Source organism: Orcinus orca, chromosome 15 (assembly GCF_937001465.1).
Source record: "Orcinus orca chromosome 15, mOrcOrc1.1, whole genome shotgun sequence".
In the NCBI taxonomy this organism is placed as follows: Eukaryota; Metazoa; Chordata; class Mammalia; order Artiodactyla; family Delphinidae; genus Orcinus; species Orcinus orca.
Genome location: NC_064573.1, coordinates 61,126,331 through 61,147,023, shown reverse-complemented (window position 1 = coordinate 61,147,023; position 20,693 = coordinate 61,126,331). Strand labels below are relative to the sequence as shown.

Sequence of the window (20,693 nt, the reverse complement as noted above, 5' to 3'; positions counted from 1 at the left end):
CCCGCCCCTGCGCTTCCACTCCCGAGCCTCTACGCCCCGCCCCCCGCGCCCCAACGGCGCTCGGGCCCCGCCCCACGCGCTCGTCGCCCGCAGCCCGCTGGGTCCGTTGCGGAGCAAGCGTCGCGCCGCTGGCAGGTTCGGGACGTCCGGCGCACTGAGACTGGTGCGGGAACGCACGGGGCGCGCCTTGCGGACCGGCGGTGGGAGTCCGCGGCCAGAGGCCGGCGCGGGTCTGGGCCTCCGGGACAGGAGCAGGCGGCTGCGCAGGCAGGTGGGGGCCAGGCAGCTGGGCTCCGTGTCACCTTCGCGCTGAGGCGTCGGTGCTTCCGTTCGTTGCTGTTACCGGCCCTGCGAGCTGCAGCCCCCTTGCCCTTTTAGGAACGCAGGTTTACCTCTTGAGAAAACCGTATACTGGAAATTATTTATTTGCTGGAAAATTACCATTACCTAAGGCCCATGTATTAAATCGTAGGGGCTGCTCCCTTCCTAGTTTGCTGCTGTAGATTTTTAAAAACCCGTCTTAATTTAAAATGTAATTTAAGATGGAAAATTTAACATGCAAACAGCCACTGATGACATTGTGGTAATAATGAATATAACATTAGTGGACAAGTATTAAACATGTTTTAATGCTAATTTTTTGGGGGAGGGAAGTTAGCTATTCAGTGATAGCTTTGAAGTTAAAAATCAGTCAATGGGTGAAATATTTTGCTCCCAGTGATGGACTGCAGCTACTGTTGTTGTGTGTTGGGCCATACAGAGCGATCTTGTATACGTGTTTTATGTGTAAGTATTTATACTACAACTTAAAAGAACTGTTCTTGGCCAGTAACTAATGTCGGTCGTTAGGTCGTTAGCTCTGTGGTTCTCGCTGTCTTTTACTTTCAGCGTGGCTCGGGTTCCTTGTGGGCAGGAGGCAGCAGCCACTGTGCCCTCTAGGAGGTGATGCATTTTCCGCTTTAACGATAGTTAATGAATGAAAGATTATTCTGCCGCAAAGCACACAGTTTGTCTTTTATTTCAGGTAGAGGCGCTCTGATTTTGGGGAGCACAAGCCAACCTTCATACCGGTCTCTGTCATTAAAAGGTGAGAAGATGACCCAGTGATATTCCCCTGAATCCAAGCTCCCAACACTTTTTCTTCTTTTTTTAAATATAAAAGTAGTGAATTTAAATCTAAAAGGAAGCCCTTGTTATAGGACATTGTTAACTTATAGGTCTTCTGTGTGCGTGTCTTCTTTTTTAAAAAAATTGTGGCAAAACCTACATAACATAAATTTTACCGTTTTTAAATGCACAGTGCAGTGGCATTAAGTACATTGACATTGTTCTGCAACCATCACCACCATCCATTTTCAGAGCTGTTTCCTCTTCCCAAATGGAAACTCAACATCCATTAAATAATAACTCTCCATTACCCCCACCCCAGGCCTTGGCACCCACCATCCCACTTCTGTCTCTATGGAATTGACTTCTGTAGGGCCCTCATATATAAATTTATTTATTTTTGGCTGCGTTGGGTCTTTGTTGCTGCGCACAGGCTTTCTCTAATTGCGTTGAGCGGGGGCTACTCTTCGCTGCGGTGGGTGGGCTTCTTATTGCAGTGGCTTCTTTTGTTGCGGAGCCTGGGCTCTAGGCACGTGGGCTTCAGTAGTTGTGGCATGTGAGCTCAGTAGTTGTGCCTCGTGGGCTCCAGAGCCCAGGCTCAGTAGTTGTGGCACACGGGCTTAGTTGCTCCATGGCATGTGGGATCTTCCCGGACCAGGGCTCAAACCCATGTCCCTTGCACTGGCAGGCAGATTCTTAACCACTGAGCCAGCCACCAGGGAAGTCCAAGGGCCCTCATATAAGTGAGATCGTACAGTATTTGTTGTTGTGTGTCTGGCTTATTTCAGCATACTGTCCTCAGGGTTCATCCATGTTGTGGCCTGTATCAGAATTTCTTTCCTTTTTTAAGGGTTGAATAATATTCCATTGTAATTAGATGTTCATGCAACATTTTGTTTATTCATGATTCATCCATCAGTGGACACTTGGGTTGCTTCCACCTTTTGGCCGTTGTGAAACGTACTGCAGTGAAATTAGTGTACAAATATCTGAGTCTGTTCTTTCAATACGTTTGGGTATGTACCCAGAAGTGGGATTGCTGGATCATATAGTTCTATGTGTAATTTGGGGGGGGAACCACCGTACTGTTTTCCACATTGGCTGCACCATTTTACATTCCCACCAATAGTGCACAAGGATTCCAATTGCTCCACATCCTTGTCAGCACTTGTTATTTTCTGTTTGTTTTGTTTTTGATAATAACCATCCTGTCCCTTTTTTATTTGTTTTGTTTTGAGTGACTTGCGTGAGATCACTTGCTGGGAAATAACACACTGGGGTGTGGGCTTCCCCGGCTGTTGGGATCACCCGGGCCCCAGACTTTAGGGGAGACCCCAGGAGCTCCAAGCACTTCTGTGTCCTTCCCTTTTAGAAGAAAGTGTTTACTCCAAAGAGGCTGGGGAAGACTGTCATCACTTCCTACCAACCAGAGAGCTGCCCGGGCTCTTCCTCTCTTTGAGTCCCACACTGGGGCTGGTGAGAGGATGGTTCTGGGCACGCATTTGCCAGTCTTTACGTTCCTGCCTGGCTCCCACTCAGAGGAGCAGGAACAGCCTCTGTCCTTTTCCCTCTTGTGTCTGTGATGAGGGTAGACTGTTGTGCATTTAAAGAGAGATGATGGACTGAAACAGCCACGCTGTGTGTTTGTAATTCTAAAATGCCCGGGAAAATAAATAAAACTAAACGTAAGCCATTAAGTCCACACACATTAATTGAGCACCTACTGTTTGCAGGCACCAAGTGGGCGTGAGAGGGGGGGACATGAAGATAAATGGGCTGGGTTCCTGTGCAGGGAGCCGAGAGCCTAGTGCAGTAGGAAGTATTGTTGATGTCATGGCCAGTGCACACAGGCACGTGTACAGAAAAACGGAGCTCAAAGCTTTACTCTGCCTTTCCTCCACAGTGTGCCCTACAGGCTTGTCTTTTCTGTGTTGTTTTATTCTATTTTATTTTTAAAAATTTGGGTCAGAAACCACCAAACTGATTTTATAAACCAGTGATGAGTCTCTTCTAGCTTTTTGAAAAATTCTGGGATAGTAGTGTTATCGAACCAAACTTGGGTCTAATCTACTGACACCAGATTGTGGTGAAGGAAAATGGGGTATTTATTGGAAAGGCGCCAGTACAAGGAGGAAATATGGCTCCTGCTCTAAAACCCCAAACTCCCCATGGTTCTTCAGAGAAAAGTTTTTATAGGCAACATTTGGGGGGAGGGTGCAGGGTGTGTGGCTTTCTTCTGTTTGGTGGGTGGGGAGGTAGCAGGGCGGGGCTCCAGGGATCTTGTGCTCAGCCTGAAGTTGCCTTCCTACACCTGTGTGGGAGCCTTAGTTCTGCAAAAGAGCTCAAAGTCATTATTGCGTCTTGAGGACCCTGCCCCAAGGCTGCACTATTGTTTCTAGACTGTTACTTCCTTGTCTCTGCATTCCTTCCCTTTCCTGATTAGTAACTGTTTGAATCTGCCCTTTGGGACTCAGGAAAGGTCAAGGAGGTTGAGTGAAGCCTGTTTCCTACAAACCAGAAACGGGGCACACAGAAAGGCCTTGTACCGGAGTGGGCCCCATAGGGTCCTGCTCCATTTCAGTAGATGTTACTGAGCTGTTTTTATACTGTTGTCGTCTGTGTTGTCAGGAATAAGAAGTGTGTGTGTAGTAGAAATCAAAATACCAAGATTCAGCCCTGTAGGGGTCAGCAGGGCCTCTTACATGTAGATAAGCCAGGAGGGGTCCTAGACCTGTGAGTCTGCCCCTTCATCCGAGGCCACACTGAGCTGTGTCGGGAGCCTGTATGGCTTTCCTGCTGGGTTAAATTTTTTTTTTTTTTTTTTTGCGGTACGCAGGCCTCTCACTGCTGTGGCCTCTCCCTTTGCGGAGCACAGGCTCTGGACGCGCAGGCTCAGCGGCCATGGCTCACGCGCCCAGCCGCTCCGCGGCATGTGGGATCCTCCCGGACCGGGGCACAAACCCGTGTCCCAAACCCGTGTCCCCTGCATCAGCAGGCGGACTCTCAACCACTGCACCACCAGGGAAGCCCTGATGGGTTAAATTTGTTGAGCTTAATAAAACTGACAAATTGAACTTGGGGAGTGAAAACAATAACATTTTATTAATTTTGCCTTTTGAGCCCAAACCGCTAACGCAGAGGAAAGCTTCTAATATGGACAGAATTATTCATCATTAATCCCAAGAAGACAACACACAGAATATAGTCTTTATCATAACCTCCCACTTCCTCCTCTTACAGGCTGGTGATACAGATGGATAAACACATCTTTTTCGTGTGTTTATTGATCAGGCAGGAGGGGACAGTGGCATCTGCGCCTGGGAGGGACCAGACCCCCTGTCGCTTAGTCTAGGAAAGGACACGTTTTCTCTCCATTCACTTGTGAGAGCCTGGACATGAAAGGGACAGTAGCATTTGGTGGTTCAAGCTGTGGCTGTGTTACTGGAAGGGGAACCCCTTCCAGGGCCCAAGGGTGGGGTCTTTAATACTCAGAAATGAATTGTCCAAGGAGACACATGTACTGATGAAGCAGAAGACTTGACTTTAGTGGGAAGGGGCACCCAGGTGGAGAGCAGCAGGGTAAGGGAACCCAGGAGACCTGCTCTGCCACATGCTTGTAGTCTCAGGGTTTATGGTAATGGGTTTAGCTCCCCAGGTCCTCTATGGCCAGTCATTTTGCTTGTGCCTGTATTTGGTCCAATTCCTGGCAGTGCAGGCATCTCAGTCAAGATGGTTTCCAGCGTGAGGGTTTCTGAGAGGTTGGCAGGACATATTGTACACTGGCGTCTCCTGCCTTCTTTTGGGCTCTCCCTAATTCTTCTGGCTGTTGGTAGCTTGTTTGTCAGTCTGTGTTCCTTATCAGGACCTCCTGTTGTAAGATAAATCATGCAAGCGGTCATTATCCTCCCTGGGCAGGGCGGGCGGTTTCAGTCAGTGGTTCCCTAACAGCTGTGGGGATCTTAAGTCACTGGTTTTTATTATGGTTGAGATAAAACATAAGGTTTACTTTTAGTGAGGCAAGGGTCTGGGGGCTTCAGGTGTGAAGCGTTAGAAGCACCACGTAGTGAATGAATGGAGAAGCAGGGTCAGCCCGGCGGCCATGGCTCCCAGACCCTCCGGTCACTGGCCCTCCTTCCCTGGACCTGCTGGGTTCCACTGACCGAGCCTGCGGGAATCCCTCAGGGTGTGAGCTTGACGCTAATCTTGTCCTGAGTAGCCTGCCTCATAAGGATGAAATATAATTCATATTTTATGGTAAGGCGAGAAAACCTTAGATACAAAATTTTTCTCTGCCCATTTGGGCCTCATCCCCCATTTAGTGTGTGCTGTGCACCTGCACTGACCAGCCCTCCTAACTTAGAGAGGGCCTTCCTTCTTCATCTCATCAAGGGTCACAGCTCCTTATGGGGTGACCTTCCTTCTTCAACTTGTAAGGGACCGTGACGGCCCACCACTCACTGCTTGTACATGCAGGTCTGGATTGTGTAAACTGTCAGTGATACATTTGATGTGTGACTCTTTGTCTCAGAAACAAAAGAGCATCTCCCAGGTTGGCTTGAATAAAATTTTCCATTTTTTCCTTAGATCGACTGTTGGTTAATTTTACTGTCAACAATAGAAAGACTTACTTTAAAAAAAAAAAAAAGCACTTTTGTGAACATTTCTGTTAATCTCCACGGGTGCAGTGGGGGCAGGTGCTGTGACCCCGCGAGGCCCAGGGAGGGTCGGGGACTTGCTGAGGTCCCCCAGCAGAGCTGCGGTCGATTCTCACAGATCTGACGGAGGATGCAACACCGGAAGAAGAGCCAGGGCTGCTCCGTCTCGCTCTTCCCTGCCCCGCCGGCCGCAGGGTAGTGATTGGTTGCCCATGGCTGCAGGTTCCCTCGAGCCGGGCCCGGAAGTGAGCAGCAGCCAGGTCCCTGAGGCCGGCCGCAGGCTAGGAGCCAGCAGAGGGCCGTAGAAAGCAGCCGTGGTGGAAGTGACGTCTGGGCCCCTGGCGTGGGGCTCAGAGCCACGCCTGGCCTGGTTCCCCCACCGTGTCAGCCCTAAACACTGCCTTCACTTCAGAAGGTCAAGGGGGTGGGCTGTGGCCATGACGTTGCAGACAGCGTTAGGAACACGACTTTGATGGATGGTACAGTGAGTTTTGGAAAGAGGAAGAAAAGCAGTTTCCAAGCTTTGAGAAAAAGGAACTCTGTTTGAAAGATTTGGTGTAAGAAGGTGTCAAATATGGTTTTCACTCTGATGGTGAGTTCTATTTTTTTTAATCACATTATACCAGGTTCACGTGGTATTGGGGTTTTCTCCAGAAAATGTCTCTCAACAGCCTCTGGCTGGCCTACTGCCCCCCTTCTTTCCTTTCTTCCCCTTCCCCCCCTCCTTCCTTCTAAGTCCTGTGGTTTGTTTGTTTATGGCAGAAAGAACACGGAAGCCTGAGGAAGGGCCAGGGCTCGGCTTGTGCCCTCTGACCCGTTTGCCTGGGCCCTTATCTAAGCTGACAGCTGTGGGGCATAGGGCGGGCTGGGAGGGGTCCCCCGTGCCCACGGTGCAAACCCACCGTGTCTCTTCTTGTCCTCGTGCTCTTGTGTCCTCCCCCCGGGGTGTGACCTCCCTGTGCTCCCAGGTCTCTGTCACCATGCCGTGGGGAACAAGGTTCTCTGACGGAGCAGTGGGTGTGGAGGAGCCATTTAACTTTGTCCTTAGGGTTTTCTCTTGGGAAACTGGGACCCACAGAGCAAAGGCTGCTGACGGAAGGCTCCAGACCAGCCCCAGGGCTGGGGCTCCCTCCCTCTCATCCTCGTGGTTGGGGACATTAGGGTCTAGCAAGTTTCAGCTGCTGTTTTGGCCTTGGCTTTTAGGATTTTAGGAGATTCTAGGACTTTGAAAGGAAATGGGACAGTGAGAGCAAGTGGTTTTGGTCCATTTGAATGAGTCCAGGCTGAGGCTGATGGTGTTGAGAGGGTTCGTTACTCCTTCGAGTCCCTTCGCTTTTCCCTCTTTTAGCAGCGAGCAGAGAGTCCGTGCCCCGAGTCACACTGACGGTTGTCCACACCTGAGGTGTGACTGTGACGAGTGCATGGCAGCAAAAAGGACTTGCTCCTCCTCCTCGTGCCATCCGAGGAAGCGCTGGCCATGTGGGCAGAGGTTCGCGTCGGGTGACCACACGTCACGAGGCGGCGCTACCACCCTCAGAGCCACCCTGCACTCTCCTTAGAGAAAACAGGTGGGGAGGACAGTCCAGGTCAGAGGGGAAGGGCTGGCTCCCATCACTGACGGCCCAAACCTGGGGGTAAAGCTGTCGTGTGTCGTGCGTCTTCCGTGATCCCAGGTCACATGCGCGGCTGCCTGTGACCTCTGTGTCCCAAGGGACGTGTTTAAAATCTAGCCTTTGAGCCCTGCTCCCTCTCCCATCGGGTACTTACTATAAACAATGCGGTTCGCGGGCAAACACGGGACAGGATGGGGAGGTGGGAAGCACCTGCCCGTCATTTCCTCGTTTCTAAAAAGCCGCCTGTGGAGGTGAGTCCTGAGCAGTGCAGCCCACAGCCGTCAGCATGATTTCAGTCGTCGCAAGCCGGCTTCCTCATTGATCCGTTTCTGGTATTTTCAACACTGGGTTGTGTTTTAAGCTTTTGTTTAATGGCTCAGCATACACGTTTGCCCGTGTTTGTTTTTAGGTGAGGTTTTGCTGTTTTTCCACGTCTTAGGAGTTGCGTGTTATAAACCCCACTGTGGAGTAGGCTGGGCTTGTACAGGTGCAGGTGCGAACATTCTGGAAGCCGGACTTTGCGGCGATTGTTTTAAGCCCTAAAAGAATGAGTGTCCTTGTCCCTTTGGTTGTCAACCATATGAAGGTTCCTAGATCCATCCTAGAAAATCACCTCCCTGGAAAGGACTCTGTATTTATTGGCTCAGTTAAGATCCATGGTGGGTGTCTCCACAGCTCCCCCTGCCTTCTGGGGCTTCTCCCGAGTCTGAGCTCTCTGTGGCCTCCAGGTCACCGCCTGTTGTAGGATCCTGGTCTTGAGCACTAGTGGAGGAACCTAAAGTGGAAGGCCACCTCTCAAAACCCACCTCAGGCCACTCTTTCATCAACATTCTCGTCAGATGTGTCAAAAATGGATGCAAAGTTCATCTATGATTCAGATGAACCCGTGAACATTTGAAAGGTTCCCGAAGAGAGACAACCGCACATAAATGTCTTATAAAGGAAGGCCATCTAGAGTTTAAGGCTGATGTGCAGGTGAAAACCCATGTTTGTGGGAATGTGTGTAACCCAATGCAGTGTTCATGGCTGTGGCTGCATCAGACCCCAACCCTGAGCCAGCGAGGAAACACCTTGTCTGTGAATGTCTACTTCTTTTGTGGAAGAGCCGTGTAGAAAAGTGGAGAATTCACACCAAAGGCAACACTGTTACATGGGGCTACGGCCTGTTGATTTTTGAGGAGGTAGGTGGGCATCCTTTTGGGAGCCAACTGGCACCTGTTTGCTAATTGTTGACTTTTCCTGTTATGTCTTGCACCTTGAACATCCTTCCCTAGACTCCCTCCATCTCATGATTTCTAAAGTAGTAATAAAACTTTGTCATCTTGGTGGGAAGATCATTCTAGTAGCGCTATCCTGTCATGTGGAGGTGTAGAGACCGCCTAGGAAGCCACTGTTTTCCCTTATCTGTAAGTCATGTGGTGGGTCGTCCTGGTGAAAGTACAGGACAGTCCTGTTTATCTGGGAAGGTGAGAGGGTTCTGGAACTTGCTAGTTCTTAATGGAGGGCTAGTGACAGTGGCTTGTTAAGGGACACACATCACCCGGTCCTCTTCCTTTCCCTGCAGGTACTCGGCTAAGACACCAGCGCCAGCTGCACCTGGCCAGGAGTCTAGTTTCCTTGTGGGAAGTCTCGTGGATTTGACATGGCTGCAGAGGACACGGCCTCGACCCGGCTGGGGGCCGGGAGGCAGCACCTCCGTCCACTGAAGAGGAGGGGCTTGGTGCTGCTGAGACTCACGGCCATCGTCTTTGCTGTGCTTCTCTTTTGTGAATTTCTAATCTATTACCTAGTGATCTTCCGGTGCAGTTGGCCTGCAGTGAAAACTCCCGCGGATGCCGGTGGACTCGGGACCCCTGAGCCTGTGCTCAGGGCCATGTTCTTGGCTGACACCCACCTGCTCGGTGCTGTGGGAGGCCACTGGCTGGACAAATTACGGAGGTAGGGGCTGGACAAATTACGGAGGGCTTTCTGTGGGTCCGTAGGCTGGAGGCTTGTCGGCCTCTCCCCACGGGTTGGGCCTCACGGCTTCAGGGACGCGTTCGTTATTTTCTCCTCAAAGAAGGACGTTTGGGGCATTTGGCTTTTCCTTTAACTTACTATTTACTGAGTGTCTGTTACGTACAAGGACCCAGGATTGTGAGTCGGGTGTGGGTCTGGGTCCTGTGGCTCTGGAATAGTTATCAGGCCTCTGAGCTCCTTTGTCTCCCCGTCTGCAAGTGGATTCATACGGGAAACCTCACAGGCTATGTGGACGAGGTCCGCGGAGGGGTCTTCCTCTCCCCCTCACCTCTCTGGTGTGAAATTTTGAGCCCTTGGGTTTGCCCCTCTGGGAGACTGGAGGAGGAGCAGATTTATGGTTGTTTCCCTGGGGACAGCTTAGACCTGCTTGGCTTAGTTTGTTTTCTCATTGGAAGGCTTTTTAAAATGTTATTTAAAAAAATTTTTTAAAATTAATTATTTTTGGTTGCGCTGGGTCTTAGTTGTGGCAGGTGGGTTCCTTAGTTACAGCTCGTGGGCTCCTTTAGTTGCAACATATGTGCTTCTTAGTTGCGGCTCGTGGCCTCCTTGGTTGTGGCTCACCAGCTCCTTAGTTGCGGCTCACAGGCTCCTTGGTTGTGGCATGTGAACTCTTAGTTGCGGCATGCATGTGGGATCTAGTTCCCTGACCAGGGATCAAACCCGCGTCCCCTGCATTGGGAGGCGGATTCTTAACCATTGTGCCACCAGGGAAGTTCCTAAAAATGTTATTTTTAACTGTGGTAAAATGCAAATAATGTAAAACTTACCATCTTAACCATTTTTAAGTGCACAGCTTGGTGGCATTAAGCACATTCACAGCACTGTCCAGCTGTCACCCCATCCATGCCCAGAACCTCATCATCTTCCCCAGCTGAGACACTGTCCCCACTGAACACTGACTTCCCCTTCCCTCCCCCAGGCCCTGATCCCCCACCATCTACTTCTGTCTCCAGCAACTTGACTGCTCTGGGTCCCTCAGTAAGTGGGTCCCACAGTGAGTGTTTGTCCTTCTGTGTCTGACTTGATTCACTGAGTGGAACGTCCTCCAGGTCCATCTGTGTGGTGGCAGGTAGCAGCCCCTTTTTGAGGCTGAGTTTTACTCTGCTGTCTAGACGGACCACATTCTGTTTATCTGTCATCTGTTCCTGGACACTGGCTTGCTTCCACCCTTTGGCCTTTGTGCTTGATGGCATGAAGGCAATTCCTGGCTTGGTGGCCCTGTCCCTGGCACCTTTTCGTCACCGTGGCTTCATTTGTGCCTCCCTGGACAGGCCTTTACTCCTGTAGGCGGGAATGTCCTCCAGTGCTTGGGATGTCCCCAGGGTGGGCGAAGGAGGCGGGATGGACGGCGGGGCTGCTGTACCTTCTTCCTCAGAGTTTTAAACCCCAGGAGGCATGAGCTAGACCAGGGCTAGGGTGAGGCCCAGGTTCTCTGTTTGGGCCTCACCTAGGGAGCCTTGTTTATGAGCAGTCCCACGAGCAGCCTGCCGTGTCCTCCTTCTGCTGCTTCTACACGCTTTCCTCGCCAGGGTGAATAACAGTAAATCAGGGCAAACCAAGGTATGTATTTGTGAGGCGTCCTGGGTGAAGCAGTGGCCACGCAGAGAGGTTTCTTGGCCTCAGTCTCCCCTGACGGACAGTTACCGTCCCCTCTATTGTGCACCAGACGTAACGCCCGCTTTGGGAGGGGAGAGGAGCTGGGATCACAGGACAGTGGTGGAGTCGGAGTTGGCCAGGGAGCTGGAGGCGGGGCAGGCGCTGCCGATTTGAAGCCGCACCAGTGTGGGCACCGTGCCCGCTCGCTTCATCCCGTGACTATCCGTGAAAGCAGGTTTCACTGTCTCGTTGACCACAGAGAAACCAGGAATCAAAGGCAGTAGGCAGCGTTGGCGAGGCGACCACGGGTTGCTGGGGGGCGCTGTGTTGGGCTGTGGCCTGATGGGCTGCAGACCCGAGGCTCTGAGCGATCATCTTCCTCCGGGAGTTCTGATGCTGGGCTGTGTCTCTCGTCTCCCCCAATAAGCCCTGTGCTGCATCTCCTCTGTGTGTCCGTCGGCATTGGCATCTTTGGAAGCCGCATCCAGGCCTCCCAGGCCCCTGGGCTCTGGTGAAGGAGGGACAGCTTCACGTGCAGGGTGGGGCTGGTCTGAGGGTCCCACCCGGGGAGGCAGTCCCTGCGGTGGTGGGAGGGGCAGCCTGATGGTCCCCTGGTGCCTTTGCCCCCTCAGTGAAGCAGGTGGGGACTCTGGCTCTTCCAAGCAAGGGGGGCCATGGAAGAAGGAGCGGGGACCTTTTAGTTCACATTTTAAATGGCCTGTCAGACCGTCTGCTGGATGTAGCTCTGCCCAAGAAGTGGATTGACCCTTCCTTTTCTCTGGGCCTCCAGGGAGTGGCAGATGGAGCGAGCCTTCCAGACGGCACTGTGGCTGCTGCAGCCCGAAGTCATCTTCATTCTGGGAGACGTCTTTGACGAAGGGAAGTGGAGCTCCTCCCAGGTGGGACCCTGCAACCCTGGCACCCTGGTCCTGTGCTGAGGTCCAGCATAGAAAGCCCAGGGGGTCGTGGAGCCCTGGCCATGGGTCGGAGGTTCCAGCATGAACAGTGTGTGGCCTGTCCTGAGGTCTTTGGGCTCTGTGTCAATGACAGTCGTGAGTTAGGTCGGCTCATCTTAGGTTTGCCTGTGTAGGAGACACCTGGGTTAGCCAGACGCTTCCCACGAAGCTCTCGGAAGGGGAAAAGTAAGCAAGAGGGAAGCGTTTCAGTTGTCCCCGGAGTTACAGAGTACATGCTGAAACGTAGCTTGACTTTAGGCTCTTAAAATAGAATGGCTACATCATGAGATTGTGCTATGTACAGGTTACTTGCTTTCCTCTCATTTTCCTTCCTCTGAGGAAGGTGGGAGTTTCCTTTGCCCTCGGGCCCGAGACCGGGTGATGTGAACCTTTCCACAAACCAGAGAGAAAGGCCCCTCTCACCTTGGCTGTCAGAATGCTTTGCCTACTACATTCCTGGGATTAATGGGAAAAAAAAAAAAAACCTGTTCTCGCTGCTTAGTTAAAAATGTTCTGTCACTAATGGTTTTGGAAGATTTTTTTTTTTTGGCTGCGCCGTGCAGCGTGTGGGATCTTAGTTCCCCAACCAGAGATCGAACCCGCGCCCCCTGCATTGGGAGTGCAGTCTTAACCAACTGGACCACCAGGGAAGTCCCCTGGAAGATATTTTTAAAAATTCATTGAAATTTCGCAGGACGGTCATAAGCTGTACAAAGAAAGTCTTGGTCCAGGTATGACAGAAACCCAGTGTTCATAGGGTTGCAGTGTTTGTTGTGATCTAGTGCAGAACTAATTATGAAACAATGGAAATGTTGTATGTAAAAAGCAGCTAGTTATAAAATGAGGTTGGATATAGATGTTGGTTTTGCAAATCAAAGGGAACATTTTATCTTTTTCTAATTTTATGTTATTCTAACCTTAAGTATTATTTGTTAAAGTCTTTGTAAATGTATTGAAGGAATCTCTATCCAGCTTATTTCCCTTGGTTGGGCCAAATTTAAAACTTTTAGGATAAAGTTGACTACTATTCAACTAGGTATCGTCCAGCCTGGAGTGTTTGTCCAGTTTATGTTTTTAGGCTTAATAAAAATAAGAACTAAACAAGCATCATTCTCAAGCTTAACAGTTAAAGTCAGAAAAGTCTCGAGAGATTTGTTGGACTTTGTCTTTCCCCCACGTCTCATTGGGCCCTACCCCACCATCCAGCCCCAGGGAGTGTGACCCCGCGGGAGCTGCTGGTCCTCATCCTGGGGGGACACACAGTGTACTTGACGTTTCTGCAGAGCCCGTTCTTAGGACATGCTCAGATCTGCGGGCATCCTCACTCAGCCTGGGGTCTGTGCGTGGCCGTCAGGTGACCTTGAAGTGGTGTATGAAGCAGGTGGTTTGGGGAGATAACACCATTTCATTAAAATTTGGCATCAAATTAAATAGTTAAAATATTAAGTTAGTTTTGGGAAAAGAATGTTAGAAATTCCACACGATGGCTTTATGAACATCTGATCTGGTCGGGAGTGACCTCCTCACCCTCAAAACAGGGCAGGGAAGGCTCCCGGGCCACAGCGGTGGTGCTTCTCCCCGCAGGCCTGGGCGGACGACGTGGGGCGCTTCTGGAAGATCTTCCGACACCCGCCCCATGTGCAGTTGAGGGCCGTGGCCGGTAACCATGACATCGGCTTCCACTACCAGTGAGTGGTCAGAGGAGGCCCCTGCGCACGGCTGTGCCTTCCTGCCTGCCCAGCCTGGGGGGCCTTACCTGTGCGGTCAGGTGGCAGGGCTCCACATGGGCGGGACTGCTGTCCTGCACATCATACGCTTGCTCCACGGCTGATCTGTATGTGCCTTGGAGGGATTCTAACTTGAAACTTACATTTCGTGGCCAGTTTTCTTCCGGGAATCAGAAAACGACGATTTGGGCTTTACTAGCTAATGTTCACACGGTGCTTCTGATGTGCCAGCCTGTTAGAAGCACTGTACTTCTGTACATTTAATCTCTTATTTTACCTAGTATTTTTTATTACTTTACCCACTGTACCAGTGAGGAAGCTGGGGCCCTGGGGACGAAGCCGCTAGCCCCAGGCTCCAGGCCCTGGGCTGGTCAGCGGTGGGGCAGTGGGGGTGGCACCTCGCCCACCTGGGGCCCATGGGAGCTCAGAACGAAGGGTGCTGGTCAGGCCCTCAGGTCCCGGAAGTTACTTTCTGTGTTCATGATCTTCTTAAGATGTCTTAAAATGGCTCGTTCTGAAAACTGTTTCTTTTTACAATTGAACACAGGATGAACACATACAAAATAAAACGATTTGAGAAAGTTTTCAACCCTGAAAGGCTGTTTTCTTGGAAAGGAATTAAGTGAGTATCATCTGGGAATTCTTATGAAGACCCCTAGAACTTGAATTTCCTTAAGAAAGTTTAAACACGATGGTCATGTCCCAGATCATTGGATTAATCGGCTTCTTATCTCTAAATTCTTTAAGTGTCAGGCATCTTCTTCGTGCCCGGTGGACGTGCATGTGGGAGAGGAAGGCATATGTAGTGGGCGTCTCTGACAGTGCACTAGAGGGAAGGGGGCCCAGGGAACCACAGCTGGCCTTGTTGTCAATCCCAGTTTGGGCTCCTCTGGCCCAGCTAGCTCTGCAGCACCCCTGCCCGCGCCGGGTTTTAGGCTTTGCTCTGTTGTCTTATTTCACGTCATCTCCAAAGGGAGCCAGGGTGTGTGGGTGGGTCTTCGTCTCCCCATTTTACAGCCGAGATCCAGGCATACAAGGTCAGACGCTCAGCGTGGCGGTCACCTGGGACCTTTCACACGTTCAGGGTGGAAAAGCCTTCACCGCGTCTTGGACTCGCCCAGAGATGCTGTTTTGTCCTCTTAGCATCGTCTGCACCTGCAGACACAGCACAGCCAGGCTGAGACTTACAGCTGTGCTGGGGTTTCTTCCCCGTGGGTGTGTAGCTTCTGTGTCCCAGGGACACAGTCGCCAGTGGACAGCACAGGTGGCCCATGGCTGATCTCCTGCCCTTGCCTCAGTTTCGTGATGGTTAACAGCGTTGCACTGGAAGGGGACAGCTGTGATATCTGCTCTGGAGCAGAGGCTGAGCTCCTGGAAATCTCTCACCGGCTGAACTGCTCCCGGGAGGTAGGACCCCACACCCTCCCACCCCCAGGGCATGGCCTCCCTGCCTTCCCTCCCCACTGTCCACCGTCCAGTGAAGGCGGGGGTGTGAGTTAAGGGCCTGACCTCTGACCAGCAGGAGCATCGCCCCCAAGAGTGTGGAGACAGGCAGCGGCTGCCGGCCTCGGCCCCCATCCTCCTGCAGGTGAGGGGGTCCCCGCCCGTGTTTGGAGGAAGCGTCCAGGGTCTTATGGTCCCCTGACTCCTCTCTGACCCTGAACAGCACTTCCCGCTTTACCGGAGAAATGACGCCAACTGCTCCGGGGAGGACGCGGCATCCCCCGACGAGAAGTACACCCCCTTCAAGGAGCGCTATGACGCGCTCTCCCAGGAGGCCTCGAGGAAGGTTTGCTGCCTCTGGGACGCAGGGACGTTGGGGACACAGGGACGCGGGGTGGGACAGGCAGTGCCTGCACAGCTGTTTCATCCTCCCGCCCCCCCAGCCCCTCCCCAGGAAACCCACTTCTGTTCCCTAAGATCTAGTTAATAACGTTCTCAGCTATTCTTTATTCTGTTTTCCTATCACCACGTATTTGGGAAGGTGAATGACACTTAGAGTTAAGTTTTTAGGGACTTAATTAGAATGTGCTTTCTTAAGTGTGTGTATCTGTATGTATATATTCACACGAATATTGATATACTATATGGTGTATGTAATATGCAAAGCAAGTACATTTATGAAGTAGATTTATAAAAATATTTATAAAGAGAAAATATAATTGAAAATATGAAATCTGGGATGAGAAGAATAGATTCTCCCTAAGAGCCTGAGCTCAACTTTTGGTGGAGTCTGAACAGCCCAAAGGGTTTTCAGGGCCGAGGGAAGCGGGCCCGCCCACCTGCGGGGGCTTCATGGTAGCCACGGGGCAGTGGCCGCGGGGTGGTGTCTGTGGCGGTGGCCCTGGGCCCTGGCTGCACTCTCCCCACCTCTGCTGTCACTGCAGCTGCTGTGGTGGCTCCGGCCGCGCCTGGTCCTCAGTGGCCACACGCACAGCGCCTGCGAGGTCCTGCACGGGGCCGACGTCCTGGAGGTCAGCGTGCCATCTTTCAGTTGGAGGAACAGAAACAACCCCAGTTTCATCATGGTACGTGAACCTTTATTTTCGTCTCAAAGCTTTCATACGTATTTAAATCAACACAGTGATCAACTACTGAATTGCTGCAATCTGTGAAAATACACAGAAGCTGTAAACACCACCCCCCAGGCGTACCAGCAGGAACACCTCTCAGGGGACAGTTGCGGCTGCGCAGGGACACCTCGAGGCGTCTCATCCTGCGTCCCTGCAGTGCCCTTGGGTACCAGCTCTGCCTATTCCGTTTTCTAAGGAAGCAGGGTCATCTTGTGTTATTTTCCAAACACGCCCATTTGTTCTGACAGAAAAATGCTACAGCTCTTGCACGTTTATTAAAGATGTTAATTAGTGATGACCTGAAGCTTCAGCTCCTCTCTTTGACCCATGAGTCCAGCATCCAGGTCACAGTGCTTTCATGTCAGGGGCTTTTACTTCATAACAAGATGGGGAAAACCTCCTGTTTTCAAATTCAAAGTAAATGAACGTTCCCCACTGTCATTCCACATAGCAAAAACATCTACCAAAAAAAAAAAAAGAAAACAAAAGCCCACTGAGATGCCCCCAGCACACGTATTTCTGGTAACAGTTGCTTATTTCAGCATCAAGTGGCGTGAACAACAGCCGTGTCCTGCTTGTTCCTGGATGACCACTGATGCTAAGTCTCCAGGCCTCTCTGAACCCCTCTGCCATGTGCCCCCCCGGGTTTTAGAGGAACCCCCCGTGCCAGGGGCTAGATTCAGTGGAGGTCAGCTCCAGGTCGTGTGCACTCGGCACACTGGGACCCAGTGCTTGGGGGCGGGGGGTGGCTAAAGGCTGTGCCCTCGGTCTCGGGTGCCTCACGCCCAGCGGCTGCCTTTCCTCGGTTGGGTCTGTGGGTTGGCGCTGTCACGGCAGCTAACAGTCTCGCTTACTCTCCAGGGCAGCGTCACGGCCACAGAGTACGCCCTTGCCAAGTGCTACCTGCCCTACGAGGACACGGTTCTGACCACGTACTGCACGGCGGCCGGGGGCCTTGTGCTCCTCACGTTAGTCCACGCTGGGCTTGTAGCCTCACCTTTTCATTTCGGTTGGAACATGCTCAGAAAATTTAAGACCACGTGAGTAGCAGGAGACGTTCTGCACTTAGTAGTAAGTCCCGAAGCCAACGAAACTGAACTTCGGGCAGTGCTTACGGAGGGCGAGACCAAAGTGGGCCATGGGCACAGCTCGTAGGATCTGGGTTGCTGGTGCAGAGTCCTGCAGAATCAATAGTTGATTGTGCTGTTCTCGTGCTGTGAAAATGGGACTTGTCTCTACAGCTGGTCTGTCTTCTCGTTTTATCAAATATATGTGTAATCAAAGATTGTGTCTGTACAGTGTGTAAAAGCTATGAATGTCATCACTTGCATGCACTAGACAGCCTTCCTTCCCCAAGACGGAGGGTTAGCTGTTCACAAATGCTGGGTTTGCTTCTGTCCTCCTATGAGTAGTTCTCAAGTTCTTATATTTTATAAAGCTGTATACTTAAAATAAAATACAGATGCTACAAGCAGGAATACATTGTTCTCAAGGCTTTTGTATTTCTGTGCTAAATTAATGGAGTCAGATTTTTATTAATTAATTAATTTTTTTTGGCTGCACCACGCGGCATGCAGGATCTTAGTTCCCTGACCAGGGATCAAACCTGTGCCCCCTGCAGTGGAAGCACAGTCTTGACCACTGTACCGCCAGGGAAGTCCCTGGAATCAGATTTTTAGATGAGTGTAATTTTCTCTCCAGCAGACCAAGTTGTTAAATTTGAATTGAATGCCTGTCAGTGATCAAAAGAAACTTGAAAAATGGACCAGGAAGAGGCTTTTTGTATTTAAAAATAAATATGCCGTGGTAATTTTAAACCGGATAAAATGTATTCTTTTTGTGTTTTTTTCCCTAAGAGTCTGGCTCTTCAATCAGACTTTTAAATAGGAAGTTTAGTTACAGCGGAATTGTTGAATAATAATGCATGTAAAAATATACAATTTCATTTTTTGGGGTGTATGTGTGGGGCTGTAGCTCTTCAGGTTTTCATGTTTTACTTTGAAAATGCAATGGAAACTGAAAATCATTTCCACTTTATATGTCTCAGTTCAACTGACAGTTTTATGAAATAATCAAGGATGACAGGAACAGGAATTTGATGATAATGAAATAAAAAAAGTGATGGTGCATTGTCTGTAAAGTTGTCATCCTTTATTTCATGGAAGAGCAGTATTTAAATGTGGATGAGTTTACAAAGGATTATAAGATGCTGCTTTATAGAGTAAACTTAAAAATATTAAAGACTAAAAGACGAAATGGAAGTTAATGCAGTAATGCAGGCTAGGCTGCCCCATCTCTGCATTTGTGTCGCTGAAATATAAGCTTGGACAATTTAAAAGTTTGTCTTTGAAAACCGCCCTCAAGGCCGTGGATAGACGAGAATGGCTTTCTAGGTCTTGAGCTGGATGTAACTCATGAGGCTGCATTTGCAAGTCTTTCAAGGTTGAGAAACAGCCATGTATTTTGACTTTGTATTTCAAATAAAGGCTTTGTAATGTTCCTTCTTCAAAAGGCAAATCACATTCTATCCTTTGATTCTCCAAGGCCAGACACAAGCCTGGAACCCTTGTCTTTTTCTCACTGTTCGTTTACGATGAGACCTGTGGTCAAGTTAAGTGGTTCAAAAACTTTGACTAAGGGAATGGGTGACCTTGGAAAAGTCTTTAAATTGCCAGATAATTGAGAAACATGTTTTCTGGAGAGAAAAAAACATCCTTGGTTCCCCGAAAGAAGCTTGTGATGTGGGTGTGGCATTTTGTGAAATGTGGATGATTAACGTGTATCATTTATATTTATATAAATTTATATATATATATATATATTTATCAAGGAGTATTGTTAAAAAGTACCAACCTGATAAAATACCCTAAACTCTATACACCATTCACTCCCTTTCTCAGAGCAAGCGGCAGTATGATGACAGCTGTTCAGCACAACAGAAACACGTTTCTTTTACAGGGACAGCCATAGTCAAGGCACGGAGATCTACAGGGATTCTCCTTGAGTAGTTATACAAAATAATATTACATTTCGTGGTCTGTACAGTGTAATAAACCAGCAGTAAAACAACAAAAAGAACCTATGAAAGGAGGCCGTTGCCTGAGCAGCGTGAGTCTGGGGACCATCGTGGATGGGACACGTGTGGCCAGAGCGGGGGGGGGGTTTCTGCTGATGTGTGGATGGTCAGAGGGGCTCTGACACAGAGGCTGAGGCCAGCCGCCCCTGGAGACAGGACTGAAGGGGGTTCTGTCCCCACTGCGGCTTGGGGCTCCTCTGAGTCGTGGGCCCATGGGGTCAGAAGGGCGACGCCCCATCACGCTTGGGCCAGTGCGTCTCCCCATCCGCCAAGTTCTCCACGAGTCGGGGCCCCCTCACCCCCACACAGGGCAGGGTGGTGGGGGCAGAGGTGGCCGGGGGCCCGGAGGTCACGCGAGCCCGCACAATGGACGGGGACTCGCTGCTCTGTGCCGGTGGCCCTGGGGCGCGGGGCGGGGCTGGGGGGCTCACAGGAGCTCGTACTGCTTGAGGTGCATCCGCTGGATGATGTCCCTGCAGTCGTTGAAGACGCGGCGGATGTTCTCTGTGTCCACGGCACACGTGAAGTGCGGGTAGCAGTAGTGCTTGCCGTCGCCCGTGGCCGTGCTGATGCGCTGCGGAGATGCAGCCCGTCAGCTCCGGGGGACCGAGGGCCGGGGGTGGGGGCGTCTGTGTCAGGGCTGAGCCCCCCATTTCTCACTTTTTATGTAAGCTTGAAATCATCTCAAAATACAGAGTTTTTTCAAAAAGGGAACATCTGAACCTGAGCAGGTCCGCTTCCATGTGACCCTTGAGCTGAGGAGAGGCCACACCCCGCATCCCACTGAAAGGCAACATGCCAGCGGGGTCGGTCATCTCAGTGCTGCCCCGGGGCCTGTACCCTGCCCGTTCCTGCTGGGAAGTTGTGTGACCTGAGGCCGGAAGTCCGACCTCTCTGAGCCTCCGTGTGCTCAGCTATGAGATGAGGAACGACACCTTCCCATCCCTCATTGTTTGGGGGAGATTAAATAAGCTCGTGAGAGACTAAGTGCAAAGAGCAGGGTCACCCTAAGGTGGCAGGACAGCAAAGGGCAAGGAAAATGCTCACCAAGAACAGATCCCGGATGAAGAACTTAGCTCTTGTGACTTTGGGATCTTCTCCCGCATCTGGTGTCGCTGTAGAAAATCAAAGGGAATTTTATTTAAATGACATGACACACAGATACAGCTGGATGGAGGCTGTGCACACAGAGCACGGAAGCACACGCGCCATGCAGCCAAAGACTGAAACGTGACCTTCGTCTCTCTCCTCCTCCCAGGTCACTTTGACTTCAACAGTGGTTTATGTTTGGTGCCGGGTGAACAGCTTCTACTCAAGTCAGATGAAGCGTCTCACTGACCGGTGAGCCGGCCCCCAATCGCCTGCACCTGG

General features: G+C 50.8%; 2 protein-coding genes across 39 annotated transcripts in view; one reads left to right on the top strand and one right to left on the bottom strand.

The window, feature by feature from the left end:
• Positions 1-46: 46 nt before the first annotated feature.
• Positions 47-20,642, top strand: MPPE1 (metallophosphoesterase 1). 36 transcript variants are annotated; one of them, XR_007471738.1, is made up of 14 exons: positions 278-786; positions 889-942; positions 1,025-1,087; positions 11,781-11,889; positions 13,485-13,634; positions 14,221-14,295; positions 14,897-15,080; positions 15,193-15,261; positions 15,340-15,462; positions 16,061-16,201; positions 17,108-17,286; positions 18,791-18,856; positions 19,205-19,354; positions 20,581-20,642. XR_007471738.1 is itself a non-coding variant. In XM_049698159.1 (13 exons), exons 4-13 carry the CDS (start codon positions 9,018-9,020, stop codon positions 18,927-18,929), a joined length of 1,419 nt encoding a protein of 472 aa, XP_049554116.1. In that variant the 5' UTR covers positions 56-163; positions 1,025-1,087; positions 8,051-8,556; positions 8,940-9,017; the 3' UTR covers positions 18,930-20,642. The 36 variants fall into 36 exon arrangements, 34 of the variants coding, with proteins under 34 accessions (XP_049554131.1, XP_049554116.1, XP_033295322.1 ...); XM_049698159.1 differs by lacking the exons at positions 278-786; positions 889-942 and adding exons at positions 56-163; positions 8,051-8,556; positions 8,940-9,313 and having other exon boundaries at positions 13,531-13,634; positions 18,791-20,642; XM_049698157.1 differs by lacking the exons at positions 278-786; positions 889-942 and adding exons at positions 59-271; positions 8,051-8,556; positions 8,940-9,313 and having other exon boundaries at positions 1,029-1,087; positions 13,531-13,634; positions 18,791-20,642.
• Positions 19,750-20,693, bottom strand: part of GNAL (G protein subunit alpha L) — an 89,290-nt gene continuing 88,346 nt past the window's right edge. For all 3 annotated transcript variants that reach the window (XM_033439449.2, XM_049698176.1, XM_049698177.1), the window contains 2 exons: positions 20,370-20,437; positions 19,750-19,896 (listed from right to left, as the gene is read on the bottom strand). In XM_033439449.2, coding sequence (XP_033295340.1) covers positions 19,750-19,896; positions 20,370-20,437 — 215 coding nt within the window. The remainder of the gene's footprint in view (positions 19,897-20,369; positions 20,438-20,693) is intronic.

Bases quoted from the DNA above. Each gene is read 5' to 3' on its own strand.
- MPPE1 (XM_049698154.1), top strand. From the start codon at position 630: ATGCTAATTTTTTGGGGGAGGGAAGTTAGCTATTCAGTGATAGCTTTG. The intron at 13,635-14,220 runs GTGAGTGGTCAG...AATTGAACACAG, and splicing joins GACATCGGCTTCCACTACCA to GATGAACACATACAAAATAA. The intron at 15,262-15,339 runs GTGAGGGGGTCC...GACCCTGAACAG, and splicing joins CGGCCCCCATCCTCCTGCAG to CACTTCCCGCTTTACCGGAG.